The 27,218-nt window shown below is 35.9% G+C and overlaps 3 protein-coding genes across 5 annotated transcripts in view; 1 reads left to right on the forward strand and 2 right to left on the reverse strand.

Moving 5' to 3' along the window:
- Window positions 1-2,215, reverse strand: part of plekhf2 (pleckstrin homology domain containing, family F (with FYVE domain) member 2) — a 45,989-nt gene extending 43,774 nt beyond the window's left edge. Inside the window, exon 1 of the mRNA XM_067448310.1 lies at window positions 2,013-2,215. The gene's annotated coding sequence lies outside the window, so the exon portion shown is untranslated. The remainder of the gene's footprint in view (window positions 1-2,012) is intronic.
- On the forward strand, window positions 1,061-6,283 carry LOC137082818 (beta-2 adrenergic receptor). 2 transcript variants are annotated; one of them, XM_067448309.1, is made up of 2 exons: window positions 1,061-1,218; window positions 5,014-6,283. In XM_067448309.1, the coding sequence occupies exon 2, from the start codon at window positions 5,131-5,133 to the stop codon at window positions 6,190-6,192; it is 1,062 nt and encodes a 353-aa protein (XP_067304410.1). In that variant the 5' UTR covers window positions 1,061-1,218; window positions 5,014-5,130; the 3' UTR covers window positions 6,193-6,283. The 2 variants fall into 2 exon arrangements, with proteins under 2 accessions (XP_067304410.1, XP_067304409.1); XM_067448308.1 differs by lacking the exon at window positions 1,061-1,218 and adding an exon at window positions 4,198-4,454.
- Window positions 6,284-14,274: 7,991 nt separating this feature from the next.
- ndufaf6 (NADH:ubiquinone oxidoreductase complex assembly factor 6) lies at window positions 14,275-27,155 on the reverse strand. Of its 2 annotated transcripts, none has more exons than XM_067448314.1 (9): window positions 26,766-27,155; window positions 25,131-25,230; window positions 24,844-24,966; window positions 24,228-24,284; window positions 23,933-24,035; window positions 22,850-22,983; window positions 18,093-18,194; window positions 15,821-15,877; window positions 14,275-14,477 (listed from the first exon to the last, which is right to left on the reverse strand). In XM_067448314.1, exons 1-9 carry the CDS (start codon window positions 26,933-26,935, stop codon window positions 14,349-14,351), a joined length of 975 nt encoding a protein of 324 aa, XP_067304415.1. In that variant the 5' UTR covers window positions 26,936-27,155; the 3' UTR covers window positions 14,275-14,348. The 2 variants fall into 2 exon arrangements, with proteins under 2 accessions (XP_067304415.1, XP_067304416.1); XM_067448315.1 differs by having other exon boundaries at window positions 25,127-25,230; window positions 26,766-26,792.
- Between the last annotated feature and the right edge of the window lie 63 nt (window positions 27,156-27,218).

Genomic DNA, 27,218 nt, shown 5'->3' on the forward strand with positions numbered 1-27,218 from the left:
AAGTACTTTTTTTGGATGAAAGCAAATTTTTCATTTATGGAGATGAAGATTTAGTTTTTCAGCACGACCTGGCACTCACAGTGCCAAAACCATTGGTAAATGGTTTACTGACCACACATTACTGTGCTCAATTGGCCTGCCAACTCTCCTGACCTGAACCCCATAGAGAATCTGTGGGATATTGTGAAGAGAAAGTTGAGAGACGCAAGACCCAACACTCTGGATGAGCTTAAGGCCGCTATCGACGCATCCTGGGCCTCCATAACACCTCAGCAGTGCCACAGGCTGATCACCTCCATGCCACGCCGCATTGAAGCAGTCATTTCTGCAAAAGGATTCCCGACCAAGTATTGAGTGCATAACTGAACATAATTATTTGAAGGTTGAACTTTTTTGCATTAAAAACACTTTTATTTTATTGGTCGGATGAAATATGCTAATTTGTTGAGATTTTTGGGTTTTCATGAGCTGTATGCCAAAATCATCAGTATTAAAACAATAAAAGACCTGAAATATTTCAGTTGGTGTGCAATGAATCTAAATATATGAAAGTTTAATTTTTATCATTACATTATGGAAAATAATGAACTTTATCACAATATGCAAATATTTGAGAAGGACCTGTGTGTGTGTGTGTGTGTGTGTGTGTGTGTGTGTGTGTGTGTGTGTGTGTGTGTGTGTGTGTGTGTGTGTGTGTGTGTGTGTGTGTGTATATATGCGTCTGTATATATATGTGTGTGAATATATATATATACCTTGCTGGCCAAATGTACTTAAAATTTACTAGAAATGTTGTTTAATTCACACTTACATACTCTCAAACAGAAACACCCAAAATTTAGTGGCCTTTTAAAAAGTGCAGGTGTGAATCAAACAGCCATATGAATGCAGAAGTGAAACTTTCACGATAGGATATTTCTAAGGTCTCATACTACATTTTTTTTTAAGATCTCTAAAATGAATGCTTATGTGTGGTCATAAGAAATCATGTAACGTTACATGTAACTTATTGTTGTGAAGCGAAATCAGTCTAGGACTGCTTCCTTAATTCATGGTTTTACAGAAATAAAAGTTCCATAGGCTACTGCTAAAATATGTTTGAACGCAGTGGTCCAGACAGTCCAGTGTTTTTAGTTTTTCTCTCTCTGATCATTCACATTTGGATGCTGAATAATATTACCGCGTAGCATGTCGTCCTAGTATATCCAAACATTTAAGGTAAGGATGGTGTAACCATCACAACTGTGTTACTAGTTAACTTAAGAGACTTACATCTAGCAATTGCAAATGCAGCCGTTGACACGATTTGAGAAAATAAAAACTGCTGCTCCTCAGTTTTCCAATCACTACATGACTACTCATGCCGTTTAAGCAAGGAACGAGTTGGGTGGTTTTCACTAACTTAGTTTCGATGACTCACCGATCACTAGCTGTCACACACAGGCGAGGTTAATAGTAAAACTTATGATGTTTCGTCATCGTCAGATCAAAACCCTAAAGGTTTAAATCAGATTGAATGAAGGTTCTTTGTCAAATAGCTCTACTTTAAACTTTTTTTTTAACTTGCTTGTTGACACACTGACAGCTCAACCAGAATACTAGCAACTCTGACAGTTTTTGCTAGAACTTGGTATTGACTGACTAAAATGAGCTATAAATTAATGAAACAACACACCAAACCACCCATGCCAGTGTTGTCAATTTAGTTTTACATTTCGTCGTTGACAAAGTTTTTCCTCACGTTAGCATGCTACAAGCTAACAAGGCGCATGGACTGTCCCAATACCACACGATTAGTTTCCCTGACCTCATCCAAAAGCTTTCAAACTTACCTGACTGAAACACATGTCACTAACAATACTGTGGCAGAAATATTAAAAAGTAACCACGATAAACAAGTAGTAGTTAAACAACTACAACTTGCACTGACAGGCGCGAATGAAAACTAACGTAACGTTAACGTTAGTCTATTCGCGAGCGCTTCGCAAGTTTAGACAGGCACTGGCTCTTACCTCAAAGCTGCTGCTCAACGGCTGTAGACGCAAACCCACAATATCTGGTATGTTTTCCGACGTTCAAAATATTTAAAATCCAAATGCAACAAAAGCGTCAGTTGAAAGTTCTTCTGCCACCTTCCCAGGCAGCCAAAGTCGGAAACTGCCGTTTCAATATGGCTGAGGGCAGGAGCAGGGAATGTAAGCGTCACTAGCGTGACTCCGGGTCGGGGTGGTGTGGGAGAAGGGGCAGGGACTAATAATCTGGATAAATACTGGTCCTTGTGTTTAACGTAGTTTAGTGATGCTGTAGTTCCTTTCAATTTTCTTAGTCGCTGTAAACATGCACTTAGCCCATGTTTCTTTGGAATAAACCGCAGATTTATAACTGATTTGTGGGTTAGGCTAACGTTGGATGTAATAACTGTTAAGTTTGAGTAGGTAGCCTAGTAAAAGTAAAGGTCCCAACGGATAAGTTATAAAGGCATAATCTAGTTTTATAACTGGGCTATTGTGTTATAGTGACCTTTTTTATATTTAAATTTAGAGCAAACACATGATCTGGTCTTTCTCAGGTAAGTTGACATGTGACTAGCTAACAACAAACACAACAAAAAAATGTCTAATTTCCATCTTGAAGTGGGTAATGCAATGTTTTGCAGTGTTTCACAGCCATTGGTCTTCTGGCTGTTTTTGTAAATGATATTCTATAAATACCAACCAGACCCTCTTTCACACATGTAGGCCTAAACACATGTAACTTATCTCATTGCATTTTTTTTAAGACTAAAAAACATAAATGTAGGCTATATTATATTATTGTGGCGCATAAGCTAGGCTACTTTAGTCTAGTGAACACAAAAGTGGCAGGAGGTATTTCTCTATTTTCATACCAAAGAATCCCAGGAATGTTTTCCTGTGTTGTGTGAGGGAAGTGGCCCACGTTGGTGATTCAGCAAATATATTAAGGCCATTCACTGTAATTCTTGTTTGTGCAGAGAATAACATCGTCATCTATACATGATGATACCCATGCACCACACTAAAACTGTAACTGCTTCGCTGATTACAACACTGTTGGGACCTCATGGAGCAGCACTGACTGCTGAAAACATTGCGAAGTTCTGTTTGTTTTAAAGATTTTCTCTTTTCATATTCATTGTTATCAATTGTTGAAGGTTATTTCTGGTGTGGTCTGAAGAGATGGTAGAATGTTTAACTTTTGTCTTATAAATGAATATTACTATTTGAATTAATATTAGTGCTCTCAAATCATATTAATCGTATCCAAAATAAAAGTTTGCTTACATAATATGTGTGCATTGTGTATAATTATTATGAATATTTGAATACACACGTGTATATGTGTATATATAAACACACATTTGTATATATATATATATATATATATATATATATATATATATATATATATATATATATTTTTTTTTTTTTTTTCTTAAATATATACATGCATTTATACAGTAATTATGCAGTACACACAAACTTTTATTTCGGATGTGATTAATTGTGATTATTCGATTTGACAGCACTAATTAACGTGTTTTATTTAATTAATTCATATTATTATATATTAAAGATACTATTGATACATTAACATTTTATGATACATTCATATATCAAACATGTTTAATGCAATAGGCTATTTTATATTACTTTACTGTTTGGTCAGAAATAATAATAATAAATCCGTTGAATGTATATTTAATCATACGAATTAAAAGCTACATCAAATGCATAAACTTAAAAGATCAGATGGCAATTTATTTCTGAAGATAATTTTAGGGTTCCCATCCGATCTACCTGAATTGCAATTTGCAGTAAAACTCTCTGCTGCCCCCAGGTGCCTGCCATGTTTACACACAAAAGTATTCAATCATGTCCTAGGATGCAGACAATTGCATAATAAAACGTTTGCTTTTGTTTTATCAGGTATTTTGGGTGTCACTTTTTTAATAGTATTTAGTTACAAATTAAAATTAAATTATTTTCTTGCACAGCTTGAATATCTTTTTGGCTTTGGCGCTCTGAGCCACTGGTTGATTACTCATGACGATTGATCATTTTATAGCTTGCCTTATCCTTATGCCTGCATAGTAATTGTGGGAAAAGTAAACAATAGCCATTGGGGAATCCAGTGACAAGCAGTGCGCGTCAGACTGGCATTACTGCTCGCGCTCAACGCTGTGCGTGCACAAGCGGAATGTAAAGAGCAGTCAGTGGAAGGGACTGCAGAGGACATTTAGCCTACACATTTCTCTAAATGCAAAGCTATATGGCTAGTTGGGGGGGGTTCTTATAAAATGTGAAAAGATTTTCACAAAAAAAGAAAGAAAAGAAAAGTATTTACAGAATATTCCGGACTCCAGCGGAATAACCTGCTTTCTCAAATGTGCTGAAAGACCACGATAAGTTGGATATATGGATTTTCGTTTTAAGGTATGTTCACATCATCTGTCCTCATTACAATAATGCTAGTAGATGCTCTCACATAGCTATCGCAAATGGTCTTTACGGTTTACTCTAATCGTGTTTTCTGATTTTTTTCCCCCAGTGTAAATTTGTTAGCGTTTTGTGTCATTTGGGTGGCTTTCCAACTTGAAAAGCTGTTTTTAATGCAATTTCAATTTACGCATTCAATCAGGCAAATATTTAAATGATTAGGCTAGTTACAGGGTTGATTTACTCCATAACTTCTGCCACAAGATTTAATCAAATGTAAGCCTACATTTAACCCCCCCAAAAAAACAATATAGAGAAAATAAATAGGCTTACTATTTTTATTCAATATGTGCATTCAGAAGAGCTGGGGACAAAACAATTTTTTTTTAAATCGTGGTTAATGTGCAAATAAACCACGATGTGCAAATGTCCAAATAAACCACAAAAAGATTTGTGCAAATATAAAGGCACCGTTTTTGTGTAACAGCATCTTCATAAAAAGTGTGTCCATTTAGTCATAGCCTTATATTCATTATTATGTCATTGCTCTTGGCAGGAGTGAATTTCTCGATTTGGACAGAAAACATGCGCAGGTTGCCGTGCCTTGCCTCCAAGCCAAGAGGAGAAATACCACTGCGCTACTGACAGGAATTTTACGCGCAGTTGAACAAGGATGTCACAGGAGCTCGCAAACTGCAGTGTGTGTTGCTGTACCACCACCAATAAGATATTCATGGTGGTCTTCATGATATCCCTGATACTTGCCATACTCTTCGGAAACCTCTTAACATTAGCAGTGGTCGTTGGAACTAAACACTTCCGCACTCCACAGGGTTATTTAAAAGCCTCACTGGCCGTGGCAGACCTGGCTGTGGGGATTTTTGTGGTACCCGTTTCAGTTTACGCTGAAATATCCCTCATGGTCCACAATTCAATGCCGGAGTGGACAGCGCGCAATTCCCAAACCACACCTTTCCACCCGTGCAGTTTCATCGGACCTGTGTTTGCGGGATGCACTTTAGTGTCCATCACAACCATTTTCCTCCTGACCATTGAAAGGAGCATTGCCGTTTTGAAGCCACTGCACAAGGAGTCTGTCATAACTAAAAAAAGAACAAGCATACTAATAGTCTTTTCCTGGATGGGCAGTTTTTTCCTGGCAATATCTCCAATGGTTTTCAGCAATGAAATCGCGCTGGAGTACAATCCCTGCAGCCGCATGTGCAATTACGCGCTGGGAAGCGCTGACTTCCCATCCCAGGCTTGGAAAATTCTCTTACTCTTCCCTGCCTTTGACTTTACGCTGCTCGGAGGTACTGTTGTCATCAATATCATATCGCTCACCACAATCCGCCAGCATTCAAAAAGAAGAAAACATCTCGCAGAGACAGAGAGTCAAAGCGCATCGAAACCGACCTTCTCCGACATCAAGGCTGCCAAGACGATTGGCACCCTGACGTTGGCTTTCACTGCTTCCTTCACTCCCATCGCCGTGTTTGTAGTCGGAAATGTGTTGGGAAACGAATGGTGCACTTTTTCGTTTTTTGCCTTTTGGATTTTGACCACGAACAGCTGCTGGAATGTTATTATATATGGCGTGAGAGATCAGAAGTTTAGAAGTCGTGCGTATCAGCTGCTCATATCCGCTCATTTGAACACTGCGTCCAAAAAAACGGAGTATGAAAACACTGTAACTGGGGGGAAACTCAGTGAAGAAATAGTCAAGCAAACATAATTACTTATCTTACTGATCAGTAGCCAAATTTAGGTGATGCTATTGAATTTATAACATGCCTCTTATATGGGCATTACATGATGCAAGCTGGTTATTTGTTGACAAACCAGCCAAAATGTTCCATATATATATATATATATATATATATATATATATATATATATATATATATATATATATATATATATATATATATATATATATATATATATATATATATATATATAGCTGATAGCTGGTTAGACCTTAGACCAGCTAGTAACCTCAGCTGCCACATTAACCTCTCAGCTTTTCCAATCTCCCTGGATCAAGTTGATGTTAAGTGTCTTTCTTAAAGACACATTGTGGATATGGATCATCCCTTGTAATCAACAATGTTCTTATTATCTGCCTAAATCTCCAACCATTAGGCCACAAGGTGCCTATCAATGCCAGTGTGATTTAATGCCTTCATAACCACCTGTTGAGTGGCATCTGCTGCTATCCTCGGGTCACCTCTTTTGATTTATTCTAAACTTTGCATGGCTTTTTACTGTCACAAGGTTTCACCATGCATTTGAATAAGCGTGAATCATGAAAGTCCCAAAAATCTGCATTGATGTCTTTACGTGTAACATGGATGCTTCTGTGGGATATTTGCTTTTGCTTTTTTTATTGATACAGAGAACTGTTAATATTTAAGACATTGTGTGACTTCAATAACGTGTGTATATATAAAATACACGCAACAAGAACTGATACTTATGTAAATGATCAATGTAAACACTTGGGAGATAAAGTAAAAATTATTTTAAGGTTAGTTGTTTATTGGCTTATAAAATATTGTTAAACATACAAGACAAATGCATTTCTCATCAGTGTATTCACTTAATTTGATTCTCTTATCGCAAGGGCCAACACGTATACTACACTATTGATGTTCAGTGATGATTCATTCACATAATTATTTTGCACAGTTTTGTATACAATAAAGCATTCTTCATTAAAGGTCTGTTTTAATTCATTCCCAATCATGTTTTTGATTATTTTTAAAGTATGTCTTTGTCCACCATGACAATGCAATTTAAATGTCCATTTCCAATGGTGCAACACACTTATGTGAGTAAAACACATTTTTTAATAGTAGTCCTGGGGCTGTGCGTTTTCCAGACGGGCTACCAAAACCCGTTGGCAGAAATAATATGTTCTTGATCTGGGTGCACGCATAGCCTACGTGTGTGTGTGTGTGTGTGTGTGTTTACGCTTATCCACAGATCGTGCGGGCCATGTAATACAGTAATAATATTCCAATCAATTGCGGGTGGATGAGAAATAAATCATTGTGTTTGTTCGATGAAGACGTTTATGAGCCCTGTGAGTGAATCATCCCGGTTGCCGCTTTCATATCAATCCAGGCGGATTTCACGAAAATGCGTATAAATACGAGTGTGCAATGTCGTGGAATGTATACACCAAAACTCATTTTGGTGTGCCTATGCTACACTGTTTTTCGCGTGCATATGATATGCATTTTATGCCAATCTTATCCAATCCTAGCCGTGGGTGTTTACTTCCAAGTCTCCAGTGCGGCACGCCCATCAAAACGAAGAGAGTCTCAAAACCACTGTAGAAAATAGCCAATTTCTTATTGGTTATGATGTTTTTGAATTTAAAAATGACAACAATATCATTAGTTGACCTCAGAAAACAATATAAAAAATATAAAAAAGCCAGCTCATGACACCTTTCAATTTGCTAAACATCTAATCCTCTAAAAGACTAACTGATAGAAATGTTATCAAAATGACAAAGCTCAGTCTCAGTGCTTCAAATGGACAACTTACCCATCAAAACCTTTCATCTCTCATCACGCAAATACTCTCACACAGATGTGATGCAACATGCATCTGAAGATCTGGCAGAGAAGGGAAATGTTAATCTTAAATCTGAATTTTATTAAGCTGTATTTAATCTTGTTTTGGAGATTACTGTCTGTGAAGCTCCAATCATTCGTTCCCTCATAGATGTGACGAGCCTGGAGGGTCCAGTTTTGAACCCAAGGGCTACCCAATTCCCCTAAGACCTTGGGAGGAGTGCAGATGGCCTGGCTTTAGATTTTTTCCCCCAATGTCATTTCATTGGAGCAATTGCACGATTGTTATTTATCACAACAAAATATGGCAGCTGTCTTACTCATAGGGCCTCTGGTAAACAAAGCATTTTTTTTCTCTCACTACACATTTTTTAACAAAGGGTAAGCCTCTGGAGAGCGTGCCAGACACGTGTGTGCAGGAGGCCAGTACATGTGTGTGTATGCTATGTACTCCACTTTGAGTTCATAGAATATATAAAACACATTAATGCTACACTTTTCACACAATATGTTCAGTGGGGTTCTATATAGAACCCTATTGGGTTCTTGACTCATTAAAAAGAAAAAAATACGAGAAATGACTTTTGTCATGTTGAATGGGTTATTTCAATTTATCTTTAGTGATAAAGTATGTTTATGAGCTGTTTAATTCATAAGACCTGACTACATTAAAAAAATAATTCAAACTAAATCTGTAAAATGATACCATGATGGAAAAACCTATGAATCAGCTGACAGAAAGAACCATTTAAGATTTTACATACAACCTTTTCTTCTAAGTATGCTATAAATGTAATTGAATTCAGTGCTGGTACTGTAGTACTAGTTCATCTCATTTATCAGTTATATTATTCTAACATTTGATGCAACTTTAAAATGCATTTTTAGAAGTGTTTGGGCAAAGTGTGGTTTCATTAATCTTGAGTTCCAGTTTGTCCATTTATACCCTGCAAAACAAGTCTATTTAAACTGACGTTTAAGAGGTCATAATGAAGGATGCGTGTCTGGCATCCATAAAAAAATATGACCCGGAATTGCCTCCATAAAACTGGCATATCATACTAGGAGGAAGGTCGCATTACTCTAATTTGCCTTTGCTGGTGGCTGTTTGCTGCTATGGAACATATGAAAGTCGCATACATGCATGATGATGTAGCCTACTTTAATTTGTGACACAGTTACATGCATTAAAATACAAAACCTTAGAAAACTTTTGAGGAGAAAAAAGCATATTTGTGTTCTTAAAATGAACAATGACCAAATCCATCAGCATTTAGCGGTTCTTTTATCCCTCCCTCAGATTTCATAATTGCTCTATTTGGACAATCCGTATGCAGCTTTTACAGGTCTGTTCCTGCTTGAAGAAAATTACTCTAAATATACCACTTCAGTGGAATCCATGCGGAAATGAGAAATGACAGCCAAATGTCAGAACGGTTGATCAGAGACACAATACCCCTCATTACACATGGCAGAAATGCAGGGGGGTGAAATGTATTCAATGACTTCATATGCCAGTGATCTAACGACATCATAGTGTCTGAAAGAAAAAAATACCTGAAGTGATGATATTCAACGCTGACTCAGGCTGGTAATAACGTAGATAGGCTCAGAGAGTTAATATTCTTACTTTCATGAGTGAATTCCAAAGAAAGTTTGGGCTTCTGGTGTGCCCAAACTAATTTTGGGCACATAAAATTACTCCAATAAAGTAATTTCACTCCACCTACACCTTTATAAAATAATGAAGAATTTGTTGGATTCTTTTAGTAAGCTTTCTACACACTTAAAATAAATAATGAAATAGTTCAGCCAAAATGGACAATTCTGTCATTATTTTATAATCTTTTCCTCACATAAAGCTATCATATGGCTTCAGAAGACTTTCAATATAATCCACACGTCATTTGAACAACCTTTTATGCTGCCTTTTTTCCCCATTAACTTTCATTATGTGGAAAAGAGTGGCCAGAATATTAAAACATTCTCCTTTTGTGTTGAAGAAAGATGATGAAAGAAGTTCCACTTCTTTCATTTCTTGGCAAACTGTTATGTTAAGCTTTTAAATGGATAGTTTAGCCAAACTAGCCGATAAATTAGCCAATGAATATTCTGTCAATGTTTACACACCCTCAAGTCATTCCAAACCAGCATGACTTCTTCCAGTTCTTCCAACCCAACTGATGGAGAGTAATTTATTAAACAACCATGTAGGAAGACAATGTCAAGATTCATCAGACTCAAACTGTGCAAGAATGGTTAATTAAAAATGAATGCACCTCTTAATGAAAATAAATGCTGTGACGTTATTTCCATCAAGAGGTGCATCAATTTGTGGTCCAGATCTTGTACTGAAAATGCAAGAGTCCAGCACTCTGTAAAGTCTCCTTCAGCACATCCCAAAGACTTTCAATGAATTTAAGGTCTGTACTCAGAGGTGCCAATTCATGTGTGGAAATGATTCTTCATGCTCCCTCCCAACTATTTTTTCACAGTTTTAGCCTGATGAATCTTGACATTGTCATCCTGGAATAAGGTAATAATGTCTTCCTACACTTTTAGAAAAAAGGGTTCATTGGTGTTCTATATATGGTTCTATAGAACCATAGGGTTCTTTACTCAACTCCAAAGAACCTTTTATGCTAAAAAGGTTCTATAATGAAAAGAAATAACCCTTTTTGTCACAAAGGTTCTTTAGGCTATTATTCATTCATATATTACATTATTCTGCAACATTTTGTAGTTGTAATTACATCATTGTGTATAAACGGTTGTAGTAACTTAATATCACATTTTAATCATGCTGATTTTTGGAGGAGAAAAACTGAAACGGCACTCTTCGTGTGATATTGATTAACTACACAAAATGAGATAAATATATACATTTTCTAACCCCCATATTTTGAATTTTCATTTCCATTCATAAATGCATTTGAATACACTGAATAATGCAGTGAAAGGTTTGTCAATAATATGAAATATTCAATCTAGAAAGTACAAAACAAATGATAATGAATGAACCCATAAAGGTTCCATATAGAACCTCATTCCTTGTTACAAAAAACCCTAAAGGGTTCTTTTGATTGAACCCTTAAAAAGGTTTCTATATATAACCCTTTAGGGGTTCCAAAAACAAAGCGCCAATAGAACCTTTTAGGGATCTAAATATAACTTTTTCTTCTGAGTGTACATGGTTGTTTAAGAAATAAATAGCACACTCCATCAGTTAAGGTTGAAAGAACTGTTGCCAAACATGCTAGAAACAAAAAAATAAATAAAATAAAAATGACTGCAATAATAATCCAATCACGGACTCTTAAAGTTTACATTTATTTTCTTAATTTAAATTAAACAAAATGTAATTTAAATTTAATTTTCAGTTTATGTAGTAGACAGATAAAAGAAGCAAGACTGCAAAAATCTGTGGAAAAATACCATAGGTTTTTCTCAGATGATAAAGGTCTCGAAGGATCATTGCGTCACCTTAAAGACATTCTTTGCAGAAAGAAAATTCTTTTTTGGTGAGAGGCTTTTACACATTTTCTTTGTTAACTGTGCTATAATTCAGTATTCATTCAGATTGCCAATAAGAACTTAGATGCTGATTATAATTTGTTCTTTTAATGCTGGTGCAGTTTTGCAGCACAGGAAGATTGAACCAAAGATGTTCACACAATCAAAATCGCTTCTAACTCTGCTGAAGCTCAACAATAAAGTAAATCAGAGGACAAAGAAATTGGTTTCTCCTCATCTAAAGATTTTGGCGTTTACTCTAAAGCAATATTTAGAGGGATAAATGTAATATGACCCCGTTATATTGGCGTCAATGAAACCAGCAGCAAACCAGCTAAGGATGGGTATTTAATGATTTTGACATGTTTAGTAATGACAGGTGTTTCATTTGTAGTCAATTATCTCCTAAATTGATGAATAGTTGTTGTCACTTTACAAATAATAGACATAGGCCTACCATTTGCCTTAGGTCATAAATGAGCAGCAATTTACCTCAATCACCTCAATCTCTGAATTCAAATAAGAGGACTGTGATGGGCTAGCAGAAGCTGTCGCTTCTACTTAAGAGGTGCAGTACAGCAATTAGAAACTGTTTTCAAAATGCATTACATCTCCACTGGCCAGAAAAAAACCCCTAAACAAATGAAAGGACATTATCTAACTTTCCAAAAAGAACTCTCCATTGTCTTTTACTTCTTCCCGATAGAGATTTAGATAGATGTCATGGACATTAAATTAATAGGGGGAGGCACAAAAATTATATTTAGTTTAAAAGTATGTGTGGCTTTACATGAAATCAAGGAAATGTGTTGAGAAAAAAAGGGAAGCGTGATGGTTGCCTAAAGTTGAAGAATTAAATTGGCAGGAAATGCAAAACTCCATGCAGTCTTAAAAGAACATGTCAGGATCAGAATGTCTCAACATACTTTTATTAATAAAAGGATTCAGTATGACCCTGTCCTTGACATATCTCAGTGAAGGAGGCAATTATTTGCACCTTTTTCCAGATGATACTTGTAATGTGTCTCCTTTCATTTCTGCACCTCTATTCAAACAGACATCACTTAATCACTGACCCCCAGCTGACAAGATAAGATTTGGGAACAGATATAAGCTTTTAATGTGCTTATTATCCATGTACAGAAGTAAAATAATGAGCTCCAGACACTTTTTTGTGCTTTAAGAGTCATTCTTTTGAAAGTGTGCTTTAAACCAAATCAATTAAACTCTATGGATAGGAGCTCATTAATAACTCATACACTTTACACTGCATGCTATTACAATGCATATTATTTATAGATATTTTCTAATTAAGTTAATAATGCTTTTGTAGTTTCCATTTTCTTATGTCTAATGAATGAGAATTTAGGGGACTTCTCATATATGGCAATGCAATTAACTCATCAGAAAACACAAATATGTTTCAAAAATATAAACTACCTTTTGGAAAAGTATCTTAAAGAGATAGTTCACCCAACAATACAATTGGAGTTACATTAAAAGGTCCTGGCTCTTTCAAACTTTATAATGGCAGTGAATGGCTGTTTCTGTTTTGAAGTCCATAAAGTGCATCTATCAATCATAAACGCAATCCACACGACTCCAGAGGGTTAATAAAGGTCTTCTGAAGCAAAGTGATGCATTTGTGTAAGAACAATATCCATATTTTAAAACTTTACAAACTGTAATTGATAAACTTATATTAACTGTTGTACGTGTGTTCACGAGAGACTGGCTTTCCGATGTATGACGTAGGACGCAGGGGTAGTGTAAGTTCCAGAGACGAACGCGGAAGCGCAAAGGAAAGGGCAAAACAATACGTGGTTCTCGCCAGATCTATCATATTCTCACCGGAGCGTCCTACGTCATACGCTGGAATGCAAGTACATTTTTAATATAACTCCGATTGTATTCGTCTGAAAGAAAAATGGCAAATACCAAGGATGACTTGAGGGTGAGTAAATCATGGGCTAATTTTCATTTTGGGGTGAACTTTTCCTTTAAATCAACCCAAACTGGTCTTAGCTGGTCTCCCAGCCTTGGCAAGCTACTTTTTTTATTTACAGTATGCACATATTTGGCTACGAGTGTCACACGCATTAGCAAACACAATGCTTACACATATTTTGTTTTCTTTCCTTCTGAGTGAGTTAGGCAAAGCAAAGAGGACCTCACTCCCAGCAAAATATTCTCTGCAGTTCAAGAGCAGTCACAAACAGCCAGGAGTTGTTTTCTTATCGATCAGATGAGAGCTTTTGTGGCAGAGGGGGGACTGTATTTTTTCATGACTACATAAACTCATGATTGGGCCACTAAAAATACGCTACCTTGCGTAACAATTGCAGCATGAAACAAAATTGGTTGACCTTGCCTATCAGGAGTGACACATTCCCTTCGCTTTAAATATGTCAAATTGTTGCAAATTTGTTTGCAAATAAATAATTTAATTTATTATGAAACCCATTCCACTGGCCAAGTTGTGAATATATCTGCTTTAATTCATGTCACAAGCACTATGCAGATACTTTCAAAATTAAAAATATATTTTGATATAGTTTGTATTATCTCTCAAAATGTGTTTTGCAGTTATTAGCTGCTGTGTTCAAACACATTTTAATGCAATTGACTCTTTTGGTTGAGGGTATTTTCCGTAAAAATTAATTAGTAATCAAACACTTTCCTTTCATCTAGAGAAAACGGACATGAACACATACAAATTCTCAACAGATTAGCTAGATGATTTATTTCAAGTGCTTGGCTTGTTTGACAGATGATGTGTTAATCAAACACGTTAATATATCTTCCGCCATGACCGTAAATACAGCTGAAGGGGCAACATTGGATTCCTCTTCTGTAGACTGGGGTGAAACACATCGAAATCTACTTTCCTTACTCTCTGCAGATAGTCCTCCAAAGCAACCTGCGGCACAGGACACAAAGATGCTCAGCAACTTTTGGCTTAATTACTTTTGTGCAAGCCTGGAGGATGATATATTATTGAAATAATGTACTGTAAAAGTGTAAAGAAAATCTAATTTAGTAGAGAGTGGTGACATTGACAAAGATTTTTTTTTTTTTTTTAAATAAACTAAACAGATCTTAATGTTGTGGGATTGAGATACAGTTGCAGGAAAAAAGTATGTGAACCCTTCAGATTTATCTGGATTAATGCATACATTTGTTTATTAAAAGTCAACAATAACAATCAACAAGTCTTTTTTAGGTCTTCATTGAGCATTTATTTAATACAAATATTCTGTAAAAAAGATTAAGTGAAATATATTTACAATTTAAAAGAACTGCATTGTATTTTAATACATTTTAAGCTGAATTTTCAGCATCATTGTCCTCAGTGCCACATGATCCTTCAGAAATCATTCTAATATGCTGATTTCATGCTCTATCTTTTATTACTATCAATGTTAAAAGTTGCTTAATATATGTATATCCTGAATTTTTTTTCAGGATTCTTTGATGAAAAGGTTTGATGTTTTGGAAAAATTATAAATGTATTTACTGTCACTTTTGATCAATTTAAAGCATTCTTGCTGAATATAAGCATTTAATGTCTTCATTTATTTTTTTAATCTTGTTTTGACCAATATAGTTTACCATGTAAAGACTTCCAAGGTTATTGCTAACATATTTCTGGCAATTCTGGAAGTTTTCACATACTTTTCCTGCAGCTGTAATACAAAAATTCTAAATAAATTCCTCAAATGTCAAATCTAACAGTAAAGTCCTTTCGTGAGCACACAGTTAACACCAGCCAAAGCAAGTGGAGCGCAATGTGTCACTAGAGTGCCTGTGGGGAAAGGATGGCTTTAAAGAATTCAAATGACAGTTAAACACAGGGATGTGGAAATAGAAGGTAAGAGCAGAATATTACAGTGACAGAAAGTGAAATAGAAATGCTTTACAGGCCATTTAGTTCACAGAAAGCATTCAGCTGGCTAAAACATGAAATTGTACTGAAAATTACAGTGTTTCACTCATAATATGCTAAGAGTTATTCCCTCAGCTCTTCTGAGGCAGGCTTTCTTTAAGCGAAATGACTGTAAAAGAGTTTTTTTTTAAAGGCTTAAGATGTGTAATCACACCATGAGATGGTAGTAGTGCCTCCAGGGAGCAGCAGTCATGTGGGACAATGGGGCTCCGCCTCTTTGAAGGCAGAATGAGGATAAGCCATGAGCTTCTCTGTGTCACAACACATTAGTGAAGAGTGGGGAGGGGAGAGAAGCTGAAAGAGATGAAATTACTCACCGTTTGCAGAAAGACAGGCATGGCCGCATGTGGAACGTTCTCACTGAATGATCTAGCCTGTAAGACATTGCAGTAAAGAAGACGACAAGACCTCTAAGTTTTCGCAACTGTGCTGTATAGTATATCACAAAAACCTCTTCATTACTGGTTGAGTTTCATGGTGAATCAAATTGTGTCAAACAAACCTGTCCAGATCATACTTCACCCCGATATAAAAAAAGAAATCATATTTTGCTTAAAGGGATAGTTCAGCCAAAAATGAAAATTATCCCATGATTTACTCACTCTCAACCCCTCCTAGGTGTATATGACAATCTTCTTTCAGACAAATACATTCAGAGTTATTTTAAAATAAGTCCTGGTGGCTCTTCCGAGTTTTATAATGGCAGTGAATGGCAGCCCAAAATTCGAAGACCAAAAAAGTACATCCGTCAATCATAAAAGTGTTTGACACGGCTCTGGGGTTTAATATAGGCCTTCTGAAGCGAATCGATAGGTTTTTGTTACAATAATATCCATAATAAAACATTCTAAAGTAAAATTGCTTGCTTCTTCCAGAACGTCGTCCATATTTAAAGGTGCACTATGCAGCTTTTGTCCACTGGAGGGCGCCTATGCAAAACAAATGCGTAGTTTGATGACGCAAAGTGTGAGCGCAGCATCTTGGGAGATGTGGTCTTCTCATCACAGCCGGTGAAAAATAGGACTGGGGGCAGAAATCACGTTCATGCATGCGGTTATTAACGTTACTGTAGTCTAAAGCAGAGCAGGACCGAGTGTTATGGACCTGAGCAAAGCTGCTGGAGCGATTGTTAAACAAATACCCGCCTTGCGAATACAGGGACTTTTATTATGACGGGACGGGACTCATTTGCCGGGCGCCTGCACAGATCCGCTCTTCCGGTTATGATTTTGAGGTAATGGAGCTCTGTTTATCATATTAGATACATTTAAGTGTGTTTAAAACGATGTTATGACTTTACTCCGTGCGTTGACTTGTTCACACTGCTAAGAGTAAAGCGCTTCTGCCAAATAAAAGCCGAAACCGAGGGTAGCGCAGATATGACGCAATTGACAGGCGACTCCCTCAAATGCAATGCTGCAACGTCCCTGTCCTTAGTTAAAATAGCAATTTTCTCACAATTTACAAATAGTTGGAAACATCTGGGATATTGTAGGTACTCAACTGAACAAAATATATAACACTGGCCAAGTGGTTTTTGGATATTTTACTGCAAAAATACTACATAGTTCACCTTTAACTTACAGAAAAGGTGTAACTGGCGCGACAATGATGTTGGATGTAGTGTAAGCATTCTGAACTGCGAGAGCCGCTGCGCTTTCTTCAGTGTCGGCGCTGTGGTGAGGCATTTGAAATGGTGTGGAATCCATTTCAGTTTGTCCATCTATATCAAAGACAGTTAGCGCTAACTGTTAGCCGAATTATCAACAAAAAAGCGTTTAGACCTCTTCAGTCTCTTCCATCAACAGACTCTGACACTCCGACCCCCACCACCAGTACAGTCTCTAAGAGACAAGCTGGTGCTGCTGATGATGATGGAGGCTGCTGGTGTTGTCTAATGTTTATAACCAGTGGACAGTGGTAGGCACACTTGATGGTTTTCTGGAGATGCTATGTAGTTTTATAACAAAATCTTATATCGTAATAAAAAAATATTTTGTGCAAATCTGTAATGGAAACGCGTCTACAGTGACATGATATGGAAATTAACAACAAGTATAACTGAAACTCGCAAATAATAAATAATAATAATAAATAGTGCTTTGCATTTTTATTGCATTTATGCTGTGCTGGACTATGATGTCGCTACTGCGTCAAAATATTTCTCAAACAGCAATTCTAATTGATTCTAATTCTATAAATGTAATTAGTTTTGATTCATATTTTCATTACTCACTCAAAAACATAAAAAGATATTTTTTTAAAGTGGTCTTCACCACTGAGTTCAGTCAGCTCTAACCTTGAGTCAAACCACCTGACCAGATATGCAAAGTAGGGTGAGCAATATCTGACAAAATCTCTGATTAGCATTTCCTCTGACATTCCCTGAAATGCTCTGTAGTTACACTAAACTTTTAATAATTTCTGTAATGAGGAGAGGGCAACAATCAAGGGTCATAAGAGCTACCGGTGGAGGAGGGGTGCTCTCCCTTGTGAAATTTAATGAAGTTAGTATGCAAATGAGAAACATACAACACAGTCGGCTTCTCCCATCTGATCACACATATTAATCTGAAGGGCTTTGCATACGTGTTGGAGATGGACATGGGCTTGGCTGGCAATGTCATAAACGACTTCCCTGATGTTCTGGTCCCTGCTGCCACGGATAAAGTCCTCTTGAGACGCTCCATGCTGGGTGAGAAACAGTGAAAACGCATTATCAGTAAAACCTCTGCTAAAAGACATAAAGATGAGCTTGATGATATCTCAATCTTTTCCTTATCTCTCCATATTTCAGGCACCATCACAATAACACCATCACAATAACACCTGTCAAATTTACCCCAAAATTCTAAGAAAAAAAAAACCTTTAAAATGAAGCACACATATTATGCACATTTTCCCCTAAAATTCTAATTACTTTAATAAAGTGCTCAGTCAGTAATAAAAATCATTATGTTGTTATTATTATTAATTTTAGTATTTTATTAGAACAAATCGATTTCATTACAAAAAAAGTATGTCAATTGTACAGTTAGAATAAATGTTTTTTTTTTTGCCATAATTAAAGGGTTAGTTCACCCAAAAAGGAAACTTATGTAATTAATGACTCACCCTAATGTCGTTCCACACCCGTAAGACCTCCGTTCATCTTCAGAACACAGTTTAAGATATTTAATATTTTAGTCCCAGAGCATATGCAGTCTATGCACACTTTACTGTCCATGTCCAGAAAGGTAATAAAAACATCATCAAAGTAGTCCATATGTGCATCAGTTAGTTAATTAGAATCTCTTGAAGCATCGAAAATACATTTTGGTCCAAAAATATCAAAAACTACAACTTTATTCAGCATTGTCTTCTCTTCCGTGTTCCTCAAATAAAAGATTCAAACGGTCATGAATCAGTGACTCAATCAATGATTCAGATCGCCAATGTCACGTGATTTCAGCAGTTTGGATCCGAATCATTGACTGATTGATTGGTCACGATTCAACATGATTCATGACCATTTGAATCTTTATTTGAGGAACACGGAAGAGAAGACAATGCTGAATAAAGTTGTAGTTTTTGTTATTTTTGGACCAAAATGTATTTTCGATGCTTCAAGAGATTCTAATTAACTAACTGATGCACATATGGACTACTTTGATGATGTTTTTATTATCTTTCTGGACATGGACAGTAAAGTGTGCATAGACTGCATATGCTCTGGGACTAAATATAAAATATCTTAAAATGTGTTCCGAAGATGAACGGAGGTCTTACGGGTGTGGAACGACATTGGGTGAGTCATTAATGACATCAATTTCATTTTTGGGTGAACTAACCCTATAAGAACTGCTTTGCTTTAGAGTAGACTACTGAAAATTGGGAGAGGAAGGTTTTGTGCTAAATTCACGAAAGTAAGAATGAAAATAGTGTCACAATACTGACATGGTCTTAAATACAGGCTTCATTTCACAAATATTTGGGGGGGAAATACGATCCAGACATTTCAGTTTTCATCATGAGATTCATCTTTATAGATTTTCCCGCATTAAACAAACATTTTTAAACAGCAGAATAATTAGTATGCTGGATGAAAATGTGAAAAATCAGCATGAAGAACGTAAGAGGTGGTGTGTTTATGACTTCCAAGAAATTACACTTGTTAATATTGGTGAAAATATTATTCAAACAAAGACATTAATGAACAAGTGTAACTTTGACTGTGCTGCCTCAACTGTGATCTGAATAAATCCACGATAGCAAGTGATCAATAAACACATACTGCAAAAGCTGTAATTTAGTATCAAATTGAAAAATCAATTGTTCCTCAAACAAAAGCTGTATGCCAAAATGAACCAACATCATGAATAACCAGACAGTGTAATTGTAGGGGCTATCATTATTGATCTGATCTGATTCTTTAACAAGAGGTTTTACATCACACAGAGCCCTTAAACTGTGACAAAAATGGCTTGCAGACACCCAGAGACTTGTATTCACAATTTACCTAACAAAAATTAGTACACCTTGCATTGTTTTACAAAGGCATTTAGCGCATGGGCTTTTTCCCCGAGGAGCCAAGGAAAGCAGTGCCTTCTCAAAAAAATTGGATGAAAAAATTATCCATATTACAAAAATAAAAAAGCACAAATATTAAAAAATGTTACATTAAAAAGTGTATAAATCACACCAATAGCAACACCAGCAAGTAAAGTTACAGCAGGAGTCTGTGTCTCTCTTGACTCCATTGAGTTTTAACAGACCCCCTAAAGCGTGCAGTGGGTTTGGTGGGGGGTAATTGAGAATGAAATGGGCCGAAAACATGATGACTGTAGGTTATTTTTAGTTAGCAATCAGCTTGGGGAAATGAAAGGTACATCATGAAATGATGGTGCATTATAATACTTATTATAATAATAAATATGGTGATTATATCTTAGGTGGACAACCTAACTTATTATACGATACTTCAAATCTGAATCAGGGGTACCTTTTACCCCAAAAACCATCTTTTACATATTCTTACGGTTTTGGATTTTGTTGTTGTTGTTGTTGTTGTTGTTGTTGTTTTAATTACCTTGAACAAAACTGAAAATCATTAAGAAGACCTTTGTCTCAAAATATATTAAATAATTGTAATGATTCTTATTTGCTACTTAAAGGGGTACTTCAGCGCTGGAAAGATGAATCTGTATTTAAACTGGGTCATTAATGTAGTAGAAATGTGAAATTATTTTTGAATTTGGTGCCTTCTAGACTGAGAAAAGACAGAAAATGTATTTTTGTCTCATGGGGATGAAAGACTACAATTCCCAGAATGCTTCGCTGCTCTGTGAGGCCATTCCCAAAGCCACCTACTGGATTATATTGACTAAGTTCAGAAAGTACAATTAAATACTGAACGTGTGTGTTCAATATAACGATGGAGTCGCCGCGTGAGTCTCACAGCAGACTCAGATTAGGAGTCAGATTACATTTAATTTCATAAATGAGCTGATGAGCTCTCGTGATGAGAGCTGAGGTAATCGCAACAACATTCGAGGCATACATTCACAACGCGTGTTCAGTTCATGCCTTTGGAAACTTAACTTCATAGAAATTAATTTGAGAAGTTAAAACACTTACATTGCTCAGCATCCATTTAAATTAACGCCTGTAGCTGCCAGCTGTGCTGTAAGTGTGATCTCCCATTCCCCATGCACGCGTTAAAAACATGAGGAAATGGCTCCCTCTGCTGGCTGTAGTCTTTAGCATAAATCTCTGGTCTCAGGGAGCACTATCATTTGAGGGGGAGGGAGCACTATCATTTGAATATACTCCAAGGTTTCTACTGATACAAAGCCATATGCTAATCGCTGAAGTAACCCTTTAAATCAACAACATTTTCAAAAACAAATATTAGATCAAACTAGAGCAGAATCAACTTTGCGCTGCTGCCCGTGATTGTGTCAAAGATCAGTCAAATTTTCACATGCATCTTGAAAAGCAAATTTTTGGAAAGTGCTAAGGCAATTGTTTGATGTAATGTTTATTTAACCAGATATTTTTGTGACAACATTAAGGTATAACTATTTATATTTATTAAAGCTACACTATGGAACTTTTCCATCCGCATCAAAACAAAGGCGTAATTTTTCATTTAACATTGCACTTGCAATACATTATTAAAGACACCAAAGGTTTAAAAGCTTATCCATATATTATTGTCTCAACATTTTTACCTCAGGAAAGAAAGTTTCAGAAGGCAAGCTTTAAATTATAAGTGAAGACAATTAGTAAGGAACTTCCTTGCACTGCAATCAAATATGGTCAATTCAGGGTGATTGGGACACTTTTTCCAGAAAAAAAAGTGTCACAATCACCTGAATTCACCCTAAGTAGCAATGCAGTAGCAAAACATTAATGAATAAATAGTATGTATCTATATAAAAAGTATCATGTTTTAAGGCCAATTCACACTGCACCGACAGACGGCAACTAATGACAACAGAGACTTGTTGGATCAGTGTATTATTATCCCTGTTGCTGTTGTTTTTGCAAATCAACATTTCGCACATGTTGAAATCCACATTGGTCAGCCAGGTGTGAGCATTTGATAAACTCAGAAACCAAACATGTTCACATAATTTATCATGAAACAACAGTGCACCCTTCTGGTGAAAGTGTAATCACACAGCTAAACAACATACAGCAATGGCCAGTGATGTCCGGACTAGAAAAATTGACATATTTTGACATCAAAGATTTTTTAAGTATATTACATAATTGTGCTTGTTATCTATAGTTTTATTTGTGATAATGCAATGAACCATAGACTAATAATACCTGTAGCTGTAGTTTACCCCTTTTGTGCCAAATAATTTTGTCAGGTAAAACATTAAACAAGTTTAATGTTTTGTTATTTCTATCAAATTAATAATAGATTTTAAAATATAAAATACTTTCCTCATATTTTGATGGTTTAATTGAACGTGCAGGGTTATTATAAACAAATCACCAAACCAGTTCTCTTACAGAAATCACTTTTGGCCACTACTGTACATAAGGCAACTTGATCTTTGTGTACACTGACTCTAGCTGAGATTAGGTGAGGATAAACGACAGATGATATTCTTTTCTTTTGTTACACTAAGGGAAAGATCTTTTAAATCCCATTTCTAATGGTCTGTTCATGCTGCAATGGTGACAGATGGCTGAAACAAAGCCCATGGGATTGGGCTTTGAAGGCAGGAGGGCACTGGGCAGCTTCATCCATGTTTATATCCCTAGTCCTTCACAACAGTAACTCTGATGTCAGGAAAGCTTGTAATTACAGCCAGCTACACACATCATAGGGTGACAGCAGATTTACCCACCAGCATGCAGATGTCCATGGGCAGGTAGACCTTGCGTCTGCTGCTGTTGTAGGGGGTTGCCCGCAGACAGGTCAGGATGCCCTGGGCTTTGCCAATGTGACTTGCGGCATGGTCTGCATGGACGTTTTTCACATCTACATAATCACATGCACAAAGCACACAACTTTGTGAGATCACTTTGTGTCAAATTGTGTCAAATTGTTTTATTACTCAAAAAAGTTGTTTAAATATATAATGACAAATCTAATATAAAAAAAAAAAAAAAAAAAAAAAAATAATAATATATATATATATATATATATATATATATATATATATATATATATATATATATATATATATATATATATATATATATATAATATATTTTATATATAAATTTTATATATAATTTTATATATATATAAAATTGATCTTAAAGGTCCAAGGTCTTTTAGTCCAAATATGCCCAAAGCATATTTGGACTAAAATTTTTCAGTTTATGCGTCCTATTATCAGTTGACTGTTTTGTGATCTTGTAATACAAAGCTTTTATTAAAGAATGGGGCAATACAAACTTTACCACCCATTAAAGGTTTGGTGCTAGTCTTTTTTTTATATATGTATAATATATGTATATTTAATTATTTTAATATATGTATAATACACATATACAAATGGATGGATGGATGGGTGGATGGATGGATGGATGGATGGATGGATGGATGGATGGATGGATGGATGGATGGATGGATGGATGGATGGATGGATGGATGGATGGATGGATGGATGGATGGATGGATGGATGGATGGATGGATGGATGGATGGATGGATGGATGGATAGATAGATAGATAGATAGATAGATAGATAGATAGATAGATAGATAGATAGATAGATAGATAGATAGATAGATAGATAGATAGATCCTAGAGCACAAACCAAAAAACTTAAACAAAACATAAACCTTTAAGATCAATTTAATAATAATAATATTTGTTTTAATAGTAATAATAATAGTCCGATACAAAATGATTCTGTGTTCTTTTAGCTACACTTTTTACAGCTTTTCCTTTAAGCAAGAGATCATGGAAAGGCTACTCACCAAGTGTCTCCAGCAGCAAGTAAAGAAGAGAGGATTGTGTGTTTTCACCATAAGTCTCCAGCTCCTGAAGGTTCCTGTACGCTCTGTCCTCCATGTCTTTCTCCTTTTCAAAACAGAATGTTTTTAATACAGCTGCCAGAGAACAGACAGACTGCATAATGTGCCGACTCACAAAATGACAGATTCATGTCTAGAATTAGCCATGCATGTCTCTCGGACAGCTGTCAGAGTTCAAATTAGTTATTTTAAGAGAACTTTCCAGTATTTTCTTCAGTTGTATATTAGGACAACTTACTCTTTCAGATATGATTCTCAACATCCACCTCCTTGTTAATGTGTGCTTTCTTACTGCCTGAGAACACAAGAGCAGTCTTACAATATCAGTGTCCTATCATTTTAAAAACATTGGAGTGCTAAAAAGTTGTCTGTACAGACACACTTTTCAAAATATTTTATTTTGTTACACAGAAAAATGTTTACAACAAAAAGTGTGAAATGACTCAAGGGTGAAATGTAATATAATTTATAAATGTATAAAACAACTTATTCCTGTAATAGCAAAACTGAAGTGCCATGATCCTTCGCAAATCATCCAAGCATGCTGATTTTGTGTTGAAGAAACATTTCTTATAGTTATCAATGTTAAAAAACATTTGTGCTGCTTAATATTCTGATGAAAAGAAAGTTTAAAAAACAGCATTAATTTGAAATAGAAATATTTTAATATTATGAATGTCTTTATGGTTTCTTTTGATTAGTAATTAATCAATCAAAAGAAACCATCTAATTAACGTGACCTTAATTGACCTTAAATACCTAAAAAACAAAGCAAACAAAAAAACACAATGACCCAAACTTTTACTATCTCCCTCCCTACTCATTTAACATTAATTTATAGACGGAAGACCCACCCTCCATAGTTCTGCACTGACGGGCTGGGCTGGAGGATCATCTCTGTAAACGTCTTCCACGGCACTCTTCCAGAACTGCATTCGCATTAAACCAATGGTTTTCTGGGAAACTGAGTCCTTAATCTAAAAGAGAAGTAGCAAATATATGAGCATAACATACAGCCATTTTTTACTACAGGCACTTTATTTCTCAACAAGGCCTGTGCTTTGAACCATAAAACACAGATAGAAATATTCATAAATAAATAAGATTGTACATTGTTGCACTTATTAGCTGGAATACCTGCCTGTGCCAGTTCTACATTGAACGCCCTCAGTGCCAGTGCAGAGCGACGGACAGCCTCAGGAAGAAGCAATGAACATAAAAATCCATCATAGTCCCTCTTCCTATGGGTGAGAGTTCAGTGTTATACACTGGGATATGTTGTGTTATTTACCTACATTAACAAATCTGATTAAGACTTGAAGGGTTAGTTCCTAAACATGAGTGCTGTGCTTCCTATTTCTACGGCAGAACGACTAGTGCACATGCATTCTGGTGCTTGTATCAACATTGTCGGCCAATGGTAAGCCGGCATTCTAGTATACGTCAACAGTGTAAGAGTCTGACTAGAAGAAATTGTTGAATGACGTTTAATAAAACTTTTTTGCGGAAAAAAAGATTTGTGTTGCTTTATAAAATTAAAGGAAGTGTACGTAAGATTGTGGCCAAAACTGGTACTGCAATCACTATCCCCCTCCTCCCTGACTCGAGGTTGCAGATCAGCTACAGGATCCACAGGAACGTTTGTAGCTGCAGCTGTGGTAACTAGAGCCGAGCTGGCAACCCGGATGCAAAAACACTACTGACTTTGTGATTGGTTGATAGGTAAAGGGTGTCGATTCAGGCCAAAACACATCATGTCAACATCAACATCAGTTGAGGGCTGCAACAACAACTTTTAAATGACAATATCCTTGCCGGACTACTGTTGTCAGTGATATAAGTATTTGAAATTAACATGATTTCTTAATGTCTAGTGACATATCAGAGCCATTTAATGATTAATTACAATACATTTCTTACATACAGTTCCTTTAAACTTGAACCACTGGAGTCATATGGACGATTTTAATGATGGCTTTTCTACTTTTCTGGGCCTTGGAAGTGTTCAGTAAATAGCTGTCTATGGAAGGGTCAGAGAGCTCTCAGATTTCATCAGAAAAATCTTAATTTGTGTTCAGAAGATGAACGAAGGTCTTACAGGTTCGAATGTCATGAGAGACAGAATTTTAGTTTTGGGGTGAACTAACCCTTTAACAGAGACAATTGGTCTACTGATTGTTATACTGTGAATTGATTGGACTGTTGTTGTTTGCTGTTGCTGTGATCTTATGTAAGTGACAGGTTGTAACGCCCTCACGCCAGTAAACACGTCATCAGAGAAGAGAAGAGAGAGGGGACGTTATTTTGATTAAATATAACAAGGGCACATGAATTAAAAACAAAACAAATTAAATGCAACGATAAATCATTTATAGTAATACTACAATATTACAAAATAAATAAATAGGAATTGTCCATTTTGAAATCATGGTAACACTTGTATACCATTTTCTAGACATAATTTAATGACATCAGATAAAAAGTACTAAAAAAAATTACATACTGAAAAAAAAATCAAATAACCAAATAAATGTTTATATTTATTTGTTTTTCAATATCTGGGCCGTTACACCACATAGATTGTTTTAAAAGAAAAGCTAATGCTATTTTTAGCTTTATAATTTAGTTTCAAGCAAAAGAAAAGGGAAAAAAGATTTATTGATTTATATTAATATAGGTTAACGTTACAAATACAGACACAAGGATACTCGATTTATACATGTCTAAAATACAGGTAAAATATTAAAAGTAAATCATTACTCATCATACAACTTACCTTACAATATCAATACAATATTGTTCATTGTGCTGTCCTGTCGATTTTGTTAATGCCCTTGTGCATTTGATCTCGGTTGGCCTCTGTATAAATGTGGGAAAGGGAATCTTTTTCTGCAGGGAGTTTTTGGTGGTTAAAAGTCCATTCTTTATGTTTACACTAGATGCCATAACAAACCCCCATGCATTCAGTATCCTTGAGCTGTGCCCACTGCCTCCTCTTGCTTGTGCGTCATAATTCAACTCCCCTGTTCGCAAGAACCATCAATACGTTCCGCTTGGATGTAAACAATCTGTTTCAATCCAGATCGAATTAAGCTATGCCTCAGAATGAAATATATTACCTTTATGAAACATAAATGTAATTATTGTTGATGTAAATGCAGTTAATATGAAGTCATTTTCGCACAGTTGTTTGCGCTTAGGGAGAAGAAATGATTGACAGATAAGATCA

Source organism: Pseudorasbora parva, chromosome 7 (assembly GCF_024679245.1).
Source record: "Pseudorasbora parva isolate DD20220531a chromosome 7, ASM2467924v1, whole genome shotgun sequence".
NCBI classification, from domain to species: domain Eukaryota; kingdom Metazoa; phylum Chordata; class Actinopteri; order Cypriniformes; family Gobionidae; genus Pseudorasbora; species Pseudorasbora parva.